Source organism: Glycine max, chromosome 13 (genome assembly GCF_000004515.6).
Source record: "Glycine max cultivar Williams 82 chromosome 13, Glycine_max_v4.0, whole genome shotgun sequence".
NCBI classification, from domain to species: domain Eukaryota; kingdom Viridiplantae; phylum Streptophyta; class Magnoliopsida; order Fabales; family Fabaceae; genus Glycine; species Glycine max.
The window spans coordinates 33,895,214-33,914,436 of NC_038249.2; the positions used below are offsets into that span (position 1 = coordinate 33,895,214).

The following is a 19,223-nucleotide window of genomic DNA, read 5'->3' on the forward strand; positions in this document are numbered from 1 at the left end:
ACTCAAATTTAAAAAAATTATTTCACACAAAAAAACTAAAAAAATCATGTGTAAAAAATCTTAAAAAATTATATTGATTTTTTGCCATCAATTATCCTCGCCCAAGAAATTTTCCTCTCTACCATCTTCGTTACATAGTTACCGCTACTTATTACGATGATCATAGATTGAAAACCCAAGATTCATTAATTGTGTCTAAAAAAAGTATATATTTTTTTTAATAAAAATTAGTGTTTGCTATCTGTATATTCCAATAACCATTTGATTGTGTGATGTAGATATTAGATATGTGTAATCATCTCTCTCCATAGATCATTTTCTTCTGTCTCTCCCTTTTATTCTTTTTTCACCACATAACAGAAACATTCCTTGCTAACTTACACAATGTTGACAAAAATAACGCGTGTAGTTGAAGAAATCTTAATAACACAACACTTGGATACGATTTTCAAATTCTTTCTTGATCAATAATTCCATCTAACAGTCATCCGAAGTGACTCCTTTGAAACAAAAAAGAACTATGTTGATAATAGCCATCTCCTTTAAGGTGTCTCCTTTGAGTCTAAAGAGCTATTATCCTATTAATAATTTACGTGTAACAAATTCTTTTAACATATGTCATGTAGGCAATTCTTTAACTATAAATATCCCGTAGATAATTCTTTAATATGCATATGCATGACCTTTTAAATTTCAGGCATATCACTCATGGCTTGATCAATAATATATTTAAGTGATATTGTCATATTATAGTTTTTTAAGAAATGAAAAAACTATGTTGATAAATAAAAGACAACAAATTCTGTCACGATTTATTTATTACTCAGGTAGCTTAATAAAGAACTTTTCTTCACAGTATGGAGACTGATGATTAAAGTACTATAATATATATGTATATTAGAAGCAACGAATAACTCCAAACTTGTAAAGAGTGGCCTCAAAAGACTATGATCTAGGCTACAAAGCATAAAGCTGTTCATTAATTTACCGGTTGCATAATTGGTTAGCCAGAGTGATTTGGATTTGTCATTACTTTTTGTCTAAGAAAACAGCTAATAATGATGATAGGACCCAAATGGCAAAGTCAAAACTTGGGTAGGCAAAGTAATTGGCCGTTTCTGATGCGAAAAGATGAATGCTTAAAACCATTATGCAACTTTCTATATAAAACCCCCTTTGTCTTTCACTTGTCTTTGTTTTTGGTTAATTGTCAACATTAACCACCAAAGCCTGCCAAATAGGAGCAATAATAAGGTGCATCAATAATGATTCAGGCTCAACAGGAAGCAAGCAAAATACTTATTCTACACCAATGGGATCTGAATGTTATTTACAAAATGAGTTTCACTCATAAATATTTTAACTTAATTAAAATACATTGATAATATCAGTGTTTTTGTTATTACTCAAATATAAATTGTCATATGATAAAGATTATTCATGTTTTAATATTTACTTTTAAACATATTTAAAATGTTTTTCAATTGATTAATAATATTTTTTTATTCAGTAATATTTTAAAATTAAATTCAAAAAATTTTCTAATTATTTATAGATTGTCATTGAATATGATTTTGTTTTAAATAAAATTAGACTAATAAAAAAGACTGAGAGACAACTAAAGATGAATCATTAGGTTTATGTTATCAACAAAATCAGTTAATGGGAATAAATGTCTCATGTCATAGCATATAGATTGGAGAAACATTTTCAATTTCTATCCAACAAGGCACAACTAGCTTGTAGGAGATGCTATTAGAGACTCACTTAAAGGATCATTACACATGTTTGAGATGCAAACAATTTCCCCTAGATCGCAATTATTCAAAAGTTTAGAAGTCACTAGAGATTTTTGAAGAGACTTATCTATGAAACAAGTTAAATGACGTCATCAAACCCATACATATAGAGAGGAGAATGTGAAAGTTAGTCTTTTGTTCTTAACCATTTGTGTTAACTGTTAACATGTGTCTGTTATCATATTTGCATATGGCATAATGAAAAAAAAATGTTGCAAATACTGGTATTTTGGCCTTTGAAATCACATTTTAACAATGTACACGTACTAAAGTGGTTGGAGAATCTCCGTAGATAAGGAACTATATGATGGTCAACAAACAAAATCTGGAGTAAAGTCGTCATATGGGAAGTGAGATCTAATAAGCAAGTTGTAAGTTGTAAATATAACAGGGTGGGTGATGATGACCAAATTTAATTGAAAGCTTGGCTTAGGGAAGCTAGGGAAGGGAAGAGCATTAAGCAGAGAGGGATAGGTGTGAGATTTGGTGAAGTAGAAGGGGACAGAATAGACATCCGCCCGGAAATACAGGGATACCGTACAGTCTTAAATACCTTTTTATTCAGTTTGTGATATTTTTTTATTGGTCTTTAACCTCACAAAGTGAGGCACTACCACTACTACAGTCTTTGTTCTTGTAGCCATGTTTGTTTGCACCTCTCTCTCTCTTTCTGCCACACATCAAACCCAACAGTCTCAGCATTGCAGCAGCAACTGCACCACTGCTCTGCTGCTTCAGCTCTCAGAAGACGAGTAAAATAAAACAAGAGGGGATACAAAGCTCCCATTTTTATATGACTCCAACTTAAATCTCACTGAAAGCTTGATTTGATGCTACCCCAAAATACACACCCTCTTTCCCCCATGCCATAACATAAAGTAAAAAAAGAAAAGAACCCTCCAAAAAGAAACAAAAGTAAAAAAAAATTTAAAAAAAAATACAGCAGAGAGAGTGATAACTCATATCATATAGAGTAGTGAGAGAATGAGAGAGAGAAAGAGGGTCTCTTTCTTTTTGGAGAGTATTGGGTCACAGCCTCTTTTAGCAATGCCAAAGTTACTCAACAACACCTCACGCTCTCGGAAAATGCTGCAGGCATGAAACCATTCATTCCAACCTTCAACTCCTTCTTCCAAACCTCTCCTTCACTTGTTAGATTTGTTCACATTGCAAAGAGATTTTTGTTGCTATGGGGTTGATCGATCTGAACACCACGGAAGATGATGAAGCTGCTCCATTATCTGCTTCTTCTCCAGCTTCATATTCTTCTTCTTCTTCTCACTCGGGGATAAGCACTTCTGCTTCAACCTTGGTTGTTCCTCCTACTCCTCCTTCTGTGTGCTTGGAACTGTGGCACGCGTGTGCGGGCCCTTTGATCTCTCTGCCGAAGAAAGGAAGTGTTGTTGTGTACTTGCCACAGGGACACTTTGAGCATGTTCAGGATTTTCCGGTCACTGCTTATGATATCCCACCCCACGTGTTCTGTCGTGTCCTTGATGTCAAGCTCCATGTAAGTGTGTTGTTCTTCACTTTTTTTTTCTTTCTTTCATCGGGCAAAACAAAACAAAACCAATGTTGTCGGCTCAGGATTTCCTCTATTTCTTAAATTTGGTTTCTTTATGGGGTTTTGTATCTGTGCTTTTTTGTTATGTCTGCGTGCTGAGAAAAATTCATGTTTCCTTGTCAAGTTTAAAAATTTATGAATGAAGAAACGAACATCCCCCTCCCCCCATTTTGTTCCTACTTCTGGTTCTTTTGGTTTATTGGGGTGACCTGTTTTTTGGACTTTACATGAAATTTTGATGTATGGTTGTGCTTTTTCTGAGCAGGCAGAGGAAGGGAGCGATGAAGTGTATTGCCAAGTGTTGTTGGTTCCTGAAAGTGAGGTGAGGCTTATCAATGATGTTAATTTTACTTTGGTTCATTTTGGGTTTGGGGGAAGCTTGCAGAAAGATATCTCAACCTATCTATGTCTTAAGGGTCAGATAAAATTTGACTAAACGGACTAGTTATAATGGATTTGTTTGATTAAGCAGAATGTCAAGGCTCTGGAAACCAAAGGAGACATAAAGTAGACTATGTGCTTAACTCAGTTTTGTTTTCTTTCTATATCCATGTTACTAGCCCTTTCGATATGATGTTATCTGGGAGAAATAGATGCACAGAAAAGTCTCGTATTGTTATTTTATTGTAGGAATGAAAAGGAGAGGAAAGAGGGGTATTAAGTGATGAAGAGTGTCTTTATTAGCTTATTTTAGTTTTAATTTTGCTTGAACTTGAACTTGATTACAGCAAGTGGAGCAAAGCTTGCGGGAAGGGGAAATTGTTGCTGATGGGGAAGAGGAGGATACTGAAGCTATAGTGAAGTCAACAACTCCCCATATGTTCTGCAAGACTCTCACAGCTTCAGACACCAGCACTCATGGTGGATTCTCGGTGCCCCGGCGAGCAGCTGAAGATTGCTTTCCTCCCCTGGTAATTATGAAGCATTGATTTCTCGCCATAGGAATTGTGTTCTAGTGTTTTGCTGAATGTTCTAATTTGCTTTTCCTATTTTGATATTCTAAATTCAAGCCTGATCTTGTAGATGCTTTGAAATGTGTTTCTCCATGATATCAAGATCTTGGAGTATGCTTTGGATATTTTTTTGTAGCATTTTTAATTTATAGTCCACGGTTACTTTTAGGATTACAGTCAACAGAGACCTTCACAAGAGCTTGTGGCAAAGGATCTTCATGGCTTGGAATGGAGGTTTCGACATATATATAGGGGTATTTCACTTACTAACATTAAACATACTAATACATAGCCAGTTGAATACTTGGAGTTTTTATTTTTTGACTTTATGTGAGTGAGCAGGCCAACCACGGAGGCATCTGCTCACAACTGGGTGGAGTGCATTTGTGAACAAAAAGAAGCTTGTTTCTGGAGATGCTGTGTTGTTTCTTAGGTATCATTTTTGGAGTTCCTATCTAATATGAATATGAGCTAATATTCCTAACTTCAACTAACATTTTATAATTTAAATCAGGGGCGACGATGGAGAACTGAGATTAGGGATTCGCAGGGCAGCTCAGTTGAAAAGTGCTGGTTCGTTTGCAGTTCCCTCTGGTCAGCAATTGAATCCTGCAACTCTCAAGGGTGTTGTTAATGCATTATCTACAAGATGTGCATTTAGTGTTTGCTACAATCCAAGGTATTTTTTTCTTTATTCACCTGTACCTTCCCCAGGAGTTAGTGAAGGAAATCTGTAAATTTGTCAGTTCCTGTGCACAGTTATTATGGAGTTTTTTCTGTTTGTATAAGATGGAGATGGAGATAGGGATTCTGAATTCTGAAAGATGATTAGTTTATGACGTCTAATTGAAAATTTCCCATTTCACCTCAGCTCTTCTATTTTAAGGTGCTGGACCGGAGATTTGGTTTAATAGAAGAAAACAAACTGCATTGAAGTCCCTAGTTTCTTCCCATTAGTAATTGAATATTTTAATGATTTTTAAAATTTCCATTTTCTCTGTATGCTTCGTTTGTTTTAATAAGATTCGAGTTAAAAAAAAAGTCAAGCTAACAGTTTATCCAATTACCATGGTATGTGATTGAAGTCTTATAATTCACTGTTCCTTTATAGGTTCAGCTCTTCAGAATTCATCATACCTGTTCACAAATTCTTAAAGAGCCTTGACTGTTCTTATTCAGTTGGAATGAGGTTCAGGATGCGTTTTGAAACTGAAGACGCGGCAGAGCGAAGGTTTGTCAATTATCATGCTTGTTCCTGCTAAATATTGATGACCTATCAATAACTTATCTGGGTCTAACTTCTATTGGCAGATGCACTGGATTAATTGCTGGAATTAGTGATGTTGATCCAGTTAGATGGCTCGGATCAAAATGGAGATGCCTACTGGTATGTCAGCTTTGGTGATTCTAACTTCCTTTAATATTGTTAATGTTCATGTGCACGAGATTGTGTGTTGTAAGCTGTAAGGCTTGATATCGTAATGCTTATGATCATTTTCAGCTCATTTTGGAAAGATACAGTCCATACTCATCCGGAGATTTGCAGCTCATGATTTTCTAGACTTATATTATTTCGACACTTTTACATTTTTGTGCTTTTCACATTAGTTTTGGATCGAAATTTTGCTGGATAGAAGCAATACTACTTATTACTGCTTTTTTCCTTGTTATAACCAACAAATTTCATAATTTAGTTATGGCACATTTTCTTGTTCTTATTTTCACTTTTCTGAAGAAGCTGTAAACAAATATCAAATCCTTTATAGTTCCATGTGTCTTTATTTGATGCTATTTTTTTATTGTTAGATATTTACACATATGCTTCTTTCTTTTTGATTTTCCTTCTGCGTCAAATTCAGTAAAAATAATTCCATGTATGAATTGGGTTTACAAACTCTGAAGGATGTAAGAACTTCCATTGATCTGCCTTTGAGCATACGTGTCTCAAATCAAAGAAAAACATCAGGAAAGAAAATACATATATATTTATTAAATTACTCATGGGAATATTTAGTAGTATCCCCAACCCTTTTTGTTGGGCAGCCTATACGTAGGCTATCAGCTTGACAAATATCATTTTGAATGAAAATCATAGTTCACATCATTTTTTACTGCCATAATTCATAATTAATTGTATGGAAAATTTAATTATCGTGTAATTTGGCTATAATGTGAACTTATAGATTAAGTTGTGTTCCGTGCTTAGTGATGGAATACAAGTTTGATAGGAATTGTTTCAGCCAAAGTTGGCTTGTCTTTGAACACTAATTAGTAACTGGAGAGCTTATTTGCTTTTCTCCTTCCAGCTGCCAACAACATATCTCTTTTTAAGTCCTACTTGGCATATTGTATATTGCAGGTCAATGATTATCATCGTTTTTAATATTGTTAATTCTGTCTAAGTTTCATGCTCACCTTTGTTTTGTATGTCAACTTGTTAAACTACAAAAGATTTGATTGTATTCATTCATAATGGACACGGCGGTTCCTATATGTCACTACCCTATTGTTGATTATGATTTATTCTGAGATGTCATTTCTATAGTACTATGATATAATTGATTACAGCCATATGTTCTTTATCATTTTTACAGGTAAGGTGGGATGACATAGAAGCTGCTAGGCGCAATAGGGTTTCCCCATGGGAAATTGAGCCATCTGGTTCTGCTTCAAATTCCAGTAACTTGATGTCAGCTGGTTTGAAGAGGACCAGGATTGGAATGACTTCAGTGAAGCTGGAATTTCCCACTCCCGGTAAGTCACTAAGCCTGTGTTCTTAAAAGAGAAATGTTTTTGAGCCATGCTTCCCCATGCAATAATATTGATAATTTCATTAATTTGTTACTCATGCATGTCAGATGGGATTGGAGCATCAGACTTTGGGGAATCGTTAAGGTTCCGGAAGGTCTTGCAAGGTCAAGAAATTTTGGGTGTTAATACTCCCTTTGATGGTATTAATGCTCAGAGTCCCCGGTTATACGAGTTAGGGAGGTGCTATCCTGGTTCAAACTGTTCAGGGATTCCTCCAACAGGAAATAATATCAGAATGCCGCATCCAGCGTCTGATTTTTCCTGCAATGGCATAGGCTTTAGTGAATCTTTCCGGTTCCAGAAGGTCTTGCAAGGTCAAGAAATTCTTCCAAGCCAACCATATGGAAGAGTCTTATCTATTGAGGAGGCTCGAGCAAATGGTTGCTATGGACTATATGATGGCTGTCAGTTGCTTAACACCAGAAATGGATGGTCTGCACAGATGCATGACAATGCTCCATATTTGCATGCATCTGTTACACCTGCACAAGTATCATCTCCATCATCTGTGTTAATGTTCCAGCAAGCAGTTAATCCAGTTTCAAACTGTGATTATAATAAAAACAAACGTGATAAGGAAATGGAGGGTAGAGTCCATTACCAAGGTTTATACACATCTGAAGTGAAAGGTAGAACATTTGCATCTTCCCCATTCGATGATCCTATTTTATCCACGCTAGCTCCCGAAGGTGCTAGTTCTTTGGGTATGTTTGATGTTCATAACCAGTTGGGTAGTTCACGGCCACATGAATCAGTGTCAGCATTGAGAAGCAGTCAAGAGTTGGTTTCCTCATGTAAAAGTAGTTGCAGACTCTTTGGTTTTTCATTGACTGAGGACACACATCTTGCAAAGAAAGAGGCGTCAGCCTCTACCATCACTTTACCATTGAGTTCTGGACCTTCCTTTACTAGACTTGTTGAAGATGAGTTCCATCCCGGCCATTCCCTTCCGAGTAAGGGAGTTGGAAGTAACTGCACCAAGGTAAGTGATCTATGTTTCCTGTCCTAGACATGCAGGGTGTAATTGTTCAACTCATGCTTCACACTGATTGTGGATAATTCTTCCTACTTTTTGCAGGGTGTATTGCAGTATTGAATTTAGAATCATGCGTGCGCAATATATGACACTGGAATGAGATGAGCCGAAAAACGGGTCCTTAGTATGCTCTGGTTATGTGCTTTGGATTTAAGTAAGGAGGAAAATTGTTATTATTTGTGTGTCATATTTGTTGGCTATGACCAAGTTGAAGTGCTTGTGTATTAATGGTTTGCTCATAGGCAATGTGACCTGTAAGAGATACATACTCGAGTAAAAACTAATTCTGTAATCCTATGCATATTAATCTTCTATTTGGCACGTAAAGTTGAATGTATTTGTTAGACGCAAGATGTTAAAATTTCAACCGAAAGACCATGGATCCTTCTTGAGGATCTCGAAACACTAGGGAGAACGTTCTTTAGCTGAACTTCTCAGTGATTTCTGGACACTGAAGTGGTTAGTATTCAATCAACAATGATTAGTTCGTTTCTCTTAAAAACTATTCCTCCGAAGTCCTAATATAACACATTGACTGTGCCGGTTTGATCACGTCTTTAAGTCAAGTGTTGGTATTCTTTAACGGTGTAAGTGAATTAAACTATTTGTTACCCTTACTCATTAAATGTTTGATCAAGCTTGACTTTAAGTTTGATTGCATAATGAGTGAAACTCAAGGTTTTTTATATATATATATGGAAAACGCTAATTTTATTTGAGAATTTCCTCTTCTTCTTTTTTCCTTAATATGTTGAACAATTGAAAAAATTGACTTCAATAAGTTAAGGTTTTACAGGGCTTGTTCCCTCACTCCTATTCCTAACTTTAGAGTAGGGTAACTAGATAAGTGTTGTTTTAGTTACCTTTCCACCTTAAAGTTTATGAACCGAAAAAGAAGAGAAAGTGAATGTAACATTTATGGTGAAAAATAGTGAAGCAGCGCAACATCTCTAATTGCCTATCAGATCGTAAGATCGTACATGTAAGTAATGTAACCATAAACTGAATGGTGTACTATTAAGATGACTATCATAACTTTCGGTTGGGACTTGGGACCATGTGTCATAAATGTTGCAGTGATATCCCCCCTCCCCCCCCTTTTTTTTCTCTCATGTATTTCTACTTGTGTTTCTGTACATGTATTTTAGTCCAAATTTCAAATAGTTATGTTGAATGTTAACTAATGTTTTGAGTGAAACTGAATTTAATTTTTTAAAATAAAGTCTTAAATTTGAATGTTTATAGATAAAAAAAATATGATTGATTTTTTTTTATTAAAGATGATCCATTAATTTTTTTAACAAAAAGTAATAATCGGCAAAGTAACCAAATACTTCTTGTCACACCCATAACATGCCAATAAACAAAATGCTATCTAGTGTATACATTAGTTAAAGAATAAAAAATAACAAAAAAATTGACCACTAAAAATAAAGTATTTATTGCCTTTAAAATATAAATGCCATTTAATACTTACTTTTTAAAAGTAGTTAAAGCTCTTCAGAAGAATGAATTTAATGCATTTTAATCAATATTTTTTAGAATACCTGTTAACAAAACTCAAAAGTTATTTAAATTTTAAAAATAAACAAAGTGCAACTAACACAAGTTTAAGAAAAAAATAGTATATATCAATGAAAAAAATAGTATATATCAGTTCAATTAACTTAAAAAGACATGTGGTTGCACTTTTCATTTAAAACATGCAGTTTTTTTTTTCAACAATCATATTGTGAACATTAAAAGCGATAAGAACAGAGCAGAAGTATCGTGATTAAAATAAGAGAGATATAGAGATAAAAAAAGGAATTTTAAAATATATTGTGAAAAAAAATGAAAAAAGTATAACATTTTTTTGGATCCAAACTTCAAAAAAAAGAAAAAATCACTTACAGGTTTTGAAGTGAAGTTTTGAGGGCTGTTACTTTCTGCACTCTGTACGTGCAGGATAAAATACCCCAAATTCTGAGCTAAAGGAAAAATGAACAATTTATATTTCATTTTCGAAAATGCACAGGGGCGCAACAAGAAATAACAGTGAGAGTCCAGGAAGTTTTAGCTCCGCCTTTATTTTGTTTTATTGAACATGATTGTTGTGACATAAATAAACTAAATATGATATTCTCTTCTTCTAAAAATAAGTCTAGGAATCGAACACGCAGAAGTTTTACAATTTGCTATTTTAACTAGGAATAAAATTTATAAGTAATTTGTAGTTAATTAATTATATATTAACTATCATATTTATTTTTTTAGTTAATATTAAATTAAAATTAAATATTATTTATCTCTTTTAGGTTTTTGCGTTTGGGGGGTTTCACTCTCACTCTGGGGCCTTTGCTCGACCTGGCTCCCTCACTCTCTCTGCTCCGCCGCCACGGAGGTTGATTTCGGCCACCATAGGCCTTGCCTTCTGATTTTGCCCAATCCAAGCTGCGACCATCAAAGCTATTTCCGCCCACCACGGTAAGCATCTTACAAATCTACTCCTATCAAAGCCTTCCTTGTGTCAACCACAACGAAACCTATCTACTTTCCTATTATTTTGGCCACTTTTTCGGTAACTCCTAATTTCAAATCTCGTCAAGTGCTACACCGAAAGTTCGTTGCATATCTCAAATCTATTAGATAGAACTGCTGTTGTAATTTTTATTTCCATTTTTATTTAGGGATTGCATGTTCTTTGGATTTGAGATTGTGTGGATGTACTGTTGGTATTCAATTTTAGGTAGGTTTGCTTCTGATTTTCCTCTGTATACTAAGAGCTAATATGTTTTGTTTCTCTTGCCAGAAAAACAATGGAAATTCGTAGTGATTTAATATTTTTCTTGTTTTAGCTTGCAAATTATCTGAAAGATATTGGTGTTGTGAAGAAGGGAGATGCTATAATTATTTTTCTTGTTTCAGCTTGTTTAGTCATGTCAAAATCTCCAGGTTGCTTGATATGTTCCACTTGTCTTTTAAGTTAGTAATATAATTTTTTTTTTTTTTTGTTATGTATATGGTTCTGTCCATAAATCACAATATATACTGAAAACTGGAATCCATACTTGTATGAGGATGAGAGATTTATTTTAGGAAATAGGAACAAGGATACCGTGTATCAGTGCTTCAGCGATATAAAAGCTACCTTTGTAGGGTTTTGTTTATGTGAGGAGAAATTAGCTACTTTAGTTAAATATAATAATCGATTGTTATTGTTAGTGTTTGATGGTATCTCAACTCTCAAGCTCTTGCTCATGTGTGTCTTAACTAATGGCTTCAACTCTCTATTTGTGTCTCCTTATCATTTAGGATTTCTTGAAAAGACGTGTTTATGGCATCTTTGAGACTTTTTTTTTTAATGTTGATTTTTTTTGTTTTGTTCAAAGATACATTTCATGAGGTGAGAAGGAGACGTGACTGAAAGGAGGTAAGATTCTCCCCTCCTTCCTTACTTTCTTTGCTTTTATATTTCAGTTGATTTATTACTGCTTCTATGTGTGTGCGTTTGGATTTCAACTTGTAATTGGATCCTAGATTGATTCTGATTGTTTGGGTTTTTTGGTTTTGAATCTTGTTGTTGTGTGCATAGATCTTAGGGATAAACAATGAAATTTGAGCTTGATTGTTTGTGATGTTATAGTTTATGTTTTGCCATAGTAAATTTCCTTTCTCTATGGCAGTAGCTACATAAGTTCTAGCTTGTCAAGAAGCTATTGGCCAAGCCACACTGTCTTGGCTAAGTAAAAGTCTCTTAAGTAATAATTTTACATTGCAAGAAAGGTATTTTCTACATACTTATGCCACCAGTTCAGAAATATGAAGTTGTATCACTGTTCAATCCACTAGTACTTTTGCTTTTAGGTACTCACTTTTTCTTATATTTAAGTACTTTGGCCAGCAGATTATTGCATTGATATTTAAATTTTGTAGAAGAAAAATGAGAACATATGCTAATTTATGGTTTTTTATATATTATTTTAGGAGTCATATGACACCATAATGTTGGAAAAGTATGGAGAAGACTCTTCAAAGCATCCATTGGTTGATTCAACAGTGTGGGCAGATGTGTCAGATTCAAAGAAGAGACAAATTTTTGGAACTATGGCTACTTCATCTTCAAAGATCATAGGTCCCTCCCACATTTGAATTTCTACACAAGAAGTTTATTAAGGAAGCTGTAAATGTTGCCATGACTTCTTTTGTTGATAATCGTTTAATGCCTGTGTTGGAGCCCATTATATCTTTCTTTGGTGACTCCCAAGCTAGAGCAACTGAGGAGGATCATGAGGACTCATAATGAATGTTGGTGCTCCTTGGCAGCATAGTGTTAAAGCAAATTGGACCTTTAGGCACAAGATTGTTGATTTAGAGAAAGATTGTTTGAGATTACATTAATTTAACTTTATTTTGCAAAAAAATTGGACCTTTAGGATTTTATCATTTGTTCTGTTGTGACTTTCTAATTTTATATGTTGCAAAAAAAAAAAAATTGTTTTGCATGATTAGGAATATGGTTCTTCTTTATCTTACGTGTTTTGATATATAAGCTAGGAATTAACTAGAAAATAATTTTTAAATTACTATAGATATAGAATAATTTTAGCTATAGATTAGCTACAAATTTACTATGAAAATAACATAGTTACATAGCTAGGAACAAAAAAAATTGAGCAATGTATTACTACAAATTAACTAGGATTATTTTTCCTAGTTAATTAGCTACTTGTTTCATGCTGCCAAAAATATTGTAGCAATTTTGTAGTTAACTCTTTTTAGAGATTTGCTACAAAATAATTACTAATTTTTTTTAGCTAATTTCTAAATGTTTGGAGAAATGGTGGGAATTTTGACCAACTCATAAAAAACTAGAAATTTTGTACATACTGTCATTGTAATATAAATTCAAAACCGATAGAAAATTAATTGTCTCCTAAATAATAAATGTTTAAGATACAGTAAAAATGATCATAATAAACATGTTACAATATTATATGAATGTAGAATGGATTTAACCTGAATTTCATATTTGATCAAGAATATGCTGATCTCCCCTAAAAAAAAGATTATGTTGATGTGAAGAATCTTTGTAGTTTTATGTTCAAGATAGGTCATTAATAAAAAAAATAGTTATTAGTTTTTATAATATTAACAAAAAAAATCACCTTTTTTTAGTAAAATGATTTACCATGTAACTCTCTTATTTTTAAATAAAAAAAATTAAAATTGGCTTTAGATTTTACTATTTGTTGCAATGATCCTGTGTCTTAGTTATATGATTTTCACTCCTGAAAAAGATGGGTGAAACCGTGTGTTGACAAGTAATAAAGCTACTAATTCCTGTGGTTGATTGTTTTCATGTACCTTTTACTATTCCGTAATTTTAATTTGTTGGATTACGCGTCTATTTACTCTTCTAATTGCACTTGTTTTGGTTAGCCTAATATTTTATGCCGTGGCTGAGTAAACGTCACACCTGGCGCAACATGTGAGAAATTGGTTAGTCAAGTCATGCCTTGATAACAAAGAAATTAGTATTTCCATATTAGACGACTATAGTCTATATATATAGCTAGTTTGCATAGTTGAGAAATAAGATGGCTAATGTTTCAGAGACAACTTTAGAGAACACACCAACATGGGCTGTGGCAACAGTTTGCTTCATAATGATAGTTATCTCCATTTTTATTGAGCATTTGCTCCATATATTGGCCAGGGTATATATAATAATATTGTTACTTTCGGGTTTCAACTTTTTCTTCAGACACAAGCCACACTTAATTAGAACAAACCAACACACGGATCATGAATTCATTCTTCTTTCTTCACCTATGCCAAGTAATTAATATAGGGTATCTATATCTAACTAATTCTTTCATGTACTTCAGTATTTCAAAAGGAAAAGGAGGAAATCCCTCACTGAGGCTCTTGAAAAGATTAAAACAGGTAAGCTTAATTAATTTCCAGATCACATGCATGAAGCTAGCTTAGAGAGAAATGAGTTGGTATTAATTAGTTTTTCCTTTCACTCTTTAAGACAAACAACGTGATAGTATTTGCCTATTTTCGGTGCAGAATTGATGCTTTTGGGTTTCACATCTCTGCTGCTAACGGTGAGCGAAAAATCAATTGCAAATATTTGCATTCCAAAGGGTGTAGGTGAAACTCTTATTCCCTGCGCAAGCATAGCTTTTGACGATGCTGAGGAAGAAACAAAATGTGCAGAGCAGGTAAGCAAATTAATATATAAGCATATAACTGTGTCAATAAGTGTGTTGTGTGTTGTGTGTGTGCATGTGTATCATCAATGAATTCTTGTAATTGGAAGTTGGTTTTCTAGTTTTCTACTTGATGATGGAACTTCGGTTGGAAACTTTAGAGAAAGGCACTCAGGTTAAAACATCACATAAGGCAAGGTTATTGGAAGAGAAAACCAGTGGGCCGGGTTTGAGTCCTTTTGTAAATATAAATTTTTTGCGATACCAAAAAATAAACTCCTGAAAATTTTACATATTCCATTCAGCCTTACATAGTTACTTTTAGATGTATATTTTAAGAGGAGTGCTAATTCTTAAAAACTAGATTATGAGTGAAAACTATAACCAACTTAACAGTAAAATGTGTTTTTAAAAAGAAGTGTATGATAAACTATGTTGGCGACATTTTCCATATTTGAATGTTTTGGGTGGTGCTGCATGTGTCCACAGGGAAAAGTATCATTGTTGTCGAGGGAAGGTGTCAGAGAGCTGCAATACTTCATCTTTCATCTGGCTGTGTGCCATGTTGTTTCCTGCATTCTCACCTTTGGTCTTGGAATGGCGAAGGTGACTAATCTTTCTTTCAACATTTCCTTTTCTCCCTCTCCTTCATTTCTACACCAAGTTGAGGGTTTAATTAAAGCTAGGAATCTATATAAGCTAGGCCACACATTTAATACAAACATGACCTAATTATGTTACTTTCTCTGAGCCAATATTCCTCACAATTAAGGGGATGTTGGACTTGTGTTTGACAAACTTACTTTAATTTGGTTGTGACGGTCCTTGGAGGCATGCAGATGAGGCGTTGGGAGTCTTGGGAAGGAGAAACTAAAACATTGGAATATCAGTTTGCATATGGTAAGTCTTAGCTAGCTATCTCATTAATTTCTTGTACTGTTTTCATTATACTTTGGTTGTGATTTGTCAAAAAAGAAGACTAAATCATCATGACATAATAGATGGTATAATATAACAAAGCAAATAAAAAGCTTATACAATTCAATGATTTGAACATTTGTGGCGCTGTTTACACTATTTTGTATTCGACCTTTGAATTTACTACAGTGAGATAGCAACCTGTGGACTAACGTACGCTACAGGGATGCTACCTTCTTGTGATAGGGAAGTGTCATTGGGGTGCATTTATTTTCCTTCGTTTGTCATATTTATATTTTCTTGTTGCATATATCCACTTCAAACTTTTCCACAGGGGAGGTATGCCTTATACCATAGTCATAACCTGTATTCTTTTTCTTTGATTGACAAAAAAGAAAAAAAAAGTACGCTATTCAAGTACTTTTTTTGGCTTATGTCCATTTTAATAAAATATTTCAAAAATTTCTTTTTTTGAAAAAAAAAGATATTTCAAATTTTATACCATTGACCGTTCCTATATAAAATTATTTCCCTCAGTTCAGTTAAAACTTAAAAGCAACCGTGTAGTTGATACCTCAAAAAAAAAAAAAAATCGTGTAGTCGCGCGTGCATAGTTATGATTTATGAAGCGTTAGAAAGGAGTAAATATTAATAGCATTATCTTTAAATGTTTTCTCTTTATCATTTTATCCCATAAATTAACCAGCTAACTAACGTAGATAGTGGTAAACCAGGTTTGAGAATATATGTTAGGAGAAGTATCCATTTAACATCCTACTATGTCTTGAATAAACTGCTTTCAAAAATTGGTAATCGTAAACCAAATACAAAAAAATAACCAGCTAAATTATTGTGGCATGTAGAAAAGAAAAGAGTAAATCGTAAAATTCATTCCAAAAAGTTTGAGCGCTAATAAATTGATTTCTGAAAATAAAAAATTAAATTAAATTTTTAAATAAACAAAAAATACAACAAATTAATTATATAGATAATTTAATAACAAATTAATCCTTAAACTATATAATTTAATGTCAAATTGATTCTTGAAAAATATAACTTATTATCAAATTAGTCTTTAAAAATTATAATTTAATGATAAAATAATTTCACAATTTTAAAGACATGATTAATTTGTTGTACATTTAGGAATTAAATCTGTATTTTTTATTATTTAAGAATTAATTTGTTACTACATTTAGGTGAATTTCACAATTTACCCAAAAGAAAAATTAACCCACTTTAGAATTGCTCTCCTCGTCTAATAAGTGTTACAGTTGATTTTTTTTCTTTCCAAAATATCCAAAATGATGACCACTAATAGCTCTTTCTTTCTAAATTTTAATATAATTAAGTGAATTTATACTTACTATTATTTCCTACTCTTTTAAAAAGTGTTGAAACATAACTTCAAAGCATATTGGAAAGTTGAAACACTTCAAAACATATTTATTACTACTATTTAAAATACAAAAATCCAGGAAACTTCATTAATTTCATTACTTGCTTTGGAAGTGTAGATCCACGGAGGTTTCAGCTCACTCGTCAGACACCATTTGGAAAGCGGCATCTTAACTATTGGAGTAACAATTCTGTAATGTATTGGCCTGTAAGTTGAAAAAGTTAAATTGTTGGATTTATAAAATTTTATTTTAGCTATTAACTAATCTATCTTCCACTGTCTTTATTGAGTGGTTCTTTTATTTATTTTTCTAACTTTACCCTTTTAATTTGTCCAGGTCTGTCTTGTTAGACAATTTTATAGATCTGTCCCCAAGGTTGATTACTTCACTCTTAGACATGGATTCATCATGGTAACGCTAATTTTTCAATAAAGTAGTTTGGGTTCATATCATGACTTTTTTGGTAATATTGGTATTATAGGGTGAAATATCTAATTATTACACTTTGTTGCTATACTATTATCCTAGGCCCATTTTTCAGAAGAAAGTAACTTTGATTTCCAAAAATATATAGAACGGGCTCTGGAGAATGATTTTGGAGTTGTCGTGGGATTAAGGTACTAATTAACTACCTACCATGACTTGAATAAAAACGCGACTGAATTAATCTTAACATTTATCAGAAATATAATTGTATTTTGTGAGCATATTGTTGCAGCTGGTGGATTTGGATCTTCTCTGTACTTTACATATTCTTCAATGCAAATGGTAAGTATTAAACTACTATATAATTTATGATAAAAGAAGATTCTGATACAAATAAATGAGCCATGTTACATCTAATTGCTTTTTCTTTTTTCCCCTTTTTGTTCTGCAGCATTCTACAGCCATTTCTGGCTGCCTTTTATTCCGCTAATGGTAAGGATAGCTTAGTATGTAATCGAACCTATTTTTTTAGTCATGGTACTTTTGTCATACATAGGATATAGGTGATATTTATGTTTTGCACAGGTGCTTTTATTGGTGGGAACAAAGCTACAAAGCATAATAACAGATATGTGTTTGGATAGTCATGACAAATCCCATATGATCAAAGGAACTTTGCTTGTGAGGCCCAGTGACCACTTTTTCTGGTTTGGATGGCCCAAGCTGCTGCTTCATCTCATTAGCTTCATATTGTTTCAGGTTATTCTTTAACAACACCATACATTCTTAATTCTTAATCTTGGAAAACATATATTTAAACTCATTATTAGAGTGTTTTGCATCATGCAGAATTCCTTTCAACTAGCATTTTTCACATGGACTTCGGTAAGTTCCTCATAATTGACAAATTTGTGTTCTTAAAAGAGAAGTTTTAAAAAAAAGCGAGATGGAAAATAAAGAAAATGAAGAGAGAATGTATTAAAGGAAATTGAAAATACTGTATAGCCAGAGCCTTTTTGTCAATTTTTTCCTTCCACAATGAGTTAGAATTAGAATTAGTATACTGATCATTGGATAAATAATTGGTACTTTCTATAATTTATTTAACAATTACCTTTTAGCTGTGCAACATTACTTGACAAAAAGGAGAAGATAGCAAAAACAAATGGAGGATATGAAAAAAATTATTCTTTGTTTCGGAATAACTTATTGTTTTCTGTGAAGTACAGATCCGATTCGGCATCAGATCATGCTTTCATGAAGAAATTGAGAATATCATCATAAGGGTAGCTATGGTTGTTTCAGTACAAATTCTTTGTGGCTATGTAACACTACCACTTTATGCTTTGGTAACTCAGGTACACAATCAAACCGTAACTAATTATAACTCTGATCACTCGTAATAGTGCAATTAATTTCCACAGCATCACATATTTATCTGTTTCTTAGAAATTCTATTACTGCAAATTTTGTCATTATTTCAGGTTGTTTGCTTCGTATTTTCTACTAATGTTTTGTTACATAACATGCAATGTGTAACAGATGGGTACCTCGATGAGAAAAGTTGTGTTTACAGAGAATGTGATTAGAGGAATCCAAATTTGGCAGGATAAGGCCAAGAAGAATATGGCTCTTAGGAATCCATATTCACAAGGCACAAGCTTAGACACTTCGCTTTCACTTGAAACTTCACTAGAGGCTTCGCCTTCTTTCAGGCTTGGTGCATCGCTCTCCAATTTTATGGATCGTCCATTAGATGTTAATAAGCACATGAATGTTAATATTACACAAGGAGAAATAGTGAGTGAACAACAAGAATCCGAGAATCAGGCATCAAATCTAAGTTCATTTCAAGGATTTAACCTGCAACTTTGAATAGCATTTATAAGCTTTCTAGTTAGTCATGATTATTGGAGATATAAATTAAGCTATACATATGTGAAATTATTATATGGTCTTGGAATACCGGGTGTTTATATGTTAACAAGTAAATTTTCATTTACACACACATGTATATATTGCTTCTCCATTTGGTTGATAATATGTAAATTTCTCCGTAAGTCTTCACTAAAAATAGTGGTATCCTCTCACATTGCAAGGGACACGTAAATTCTTT

At 33.2% G+C, this 19,223-nt stretch overlaps 2 protein-coding genes and 1 long non-coding RNA gene across 5 annotated transcripts; all 3 read left to right on the forward strand.

Annotated features, from left to right (window-relative positions):
* Nucleotides 1–2,237: 2,237 nt before the first annotated feature.
* Nucleotides 2,238–8,490, forward strand: LOC100789906 (auxin response factor 3). The gene is made up of 11 exons (XM_003542970.5): nucleotides 2,238–3,309; nucleotides 3,629–3,685; nucleotides 4,092–4,274; nucleotides 4,486–4,570; nucleotides 4,659–4,749; nucleotides 4,831–4,995; nucleotides 5,428–5,547; nucleotides 5,628–5,703; nucleotides 6,911–7,070; nucleotides 7,175–8,109; nucleotides 8,206–8,490. The coding sequence occupies exons 1-11, from the start codon at nucleotides 2,989–2,991 to the stop codon at nucleotides 8,221–8,223; spliced, it is 2,211 nt and encodes a 736-aa protein (XP_003543018.1). The 5' UTR covers nucleotides 2,238–2,988; the 3' UTR covers nucleotides 8,224–8,490.
* Nucleotides 8,491–10,164: 1,674 nt separating this feature from the next.
* On the forward strand, nucleotides 10,165–12,725 carry LOC106795511 (uncharacterized). 3 transcript variants are annotated; one of them, XR_001384194.3, is made up of 4 exons: nucleotides 10,179–10,200; nucleotides 10,461–10,629; nucleotides 11,535–11,575; nucleotides 12,130–12,725. It is a non-coding gene; the product is annotated as an uncharacterized lncRNA (long non-coding RNA). The 3 variants fall into 3 exon arrangements; XR_001384193.3 differs by lacking the exon at nucleotides 10,179–10,200 and adding an exon at nucleotides 10,232–10,368; XR_005887945.1 differs by having other exon boundaries at nucleotides 10,165–10,629.
* Nucleotides 12,726–13,613: 888 nt separating this feature from the next.
* On the forward strand, nucleotides 13,614–19,223 carry LOC100775859 (MLO-like protein 6). Its single transcript, XM_014765798.2, has 14 exons — nucleotides 13,614–13,862; nucleotides 14,034–14,091; nucleotides 14,221–14,375; nucleotides 14,853–14,969; nucleotides 15,203–15,263; nucleotides 16,799–16,887; nucleotides 17,018–17,092; nucleotides 17,210–17,298; nucleotides 17,400–17,449; nucleotides 17,559–17,599; nucleotides 17,693–17,866; nucleotides 17,957–17,992; nucleotides 18,337–18,465; nucleotides 18,650–19,223. The coding sequence occupies exons 1-14, from the start codon at nucleotides 13,743–13,745 to the stop codon at nucleotides 18,980–18,982; spliced, it is 1,527 nt and encodes a 508-aa protein (XP_014621284.1). The 5' UTR covers nucleotides 13,614–13,742; the 3' UTR covers nucleotides 18,983–19,223.

What these genes read in the sequence shown, in the direction of transcription:
- LOC100789906 (XM_003542970.5), top strand. Translation starts at nt 2,989, where the DNA reads ATGGGGTTGATCGATCTGAACACCACGGAAGATGATGAAGCTGCTCCA. An exon ending in AAGATTGCTTTCCTCCCCTG is followed by an intron (nt 4,275 to 4,485) that starts GTAATTATGAAG and finishes GGTTACTTTTAG; the next exon opens with GATTACAGTCAACAGAGACC. An exon ending in CAAAATGGAGATGCCTACTG is followed by an intron (nt 5,704 to 6,910) that starts GTATGTCAGCTT and finishes TCATTTTTACAG; the next exon opens with GTAAGGTGGGATGACATAGA.
- LOC100775859 (XM_014765798.2), top strand. Translation starts at nt 13,743, where the DNA reads ATGGCTAATGTTTCAGAGACAACTTTAGAGAACACACCAACATGGGCT. An exon ending in AAACAAAATGTGCAGAGCAG is followed by an intron (nt 14,376 to 14,852) that starts GTAAGCAAATTA and finishes ATGTGTCCACAG; the next exon opens with GGAAAAGTATCATTGTTGTC. An exon ending in CATATTCTTCAATGCAAATG is followed by an intron (nt 17,450 to 17,558) that starts GTAAGTATTAAA and finishes TTTGTTCTGCAG; the next exon opens with CATTCTACAGCCATTTCTGG.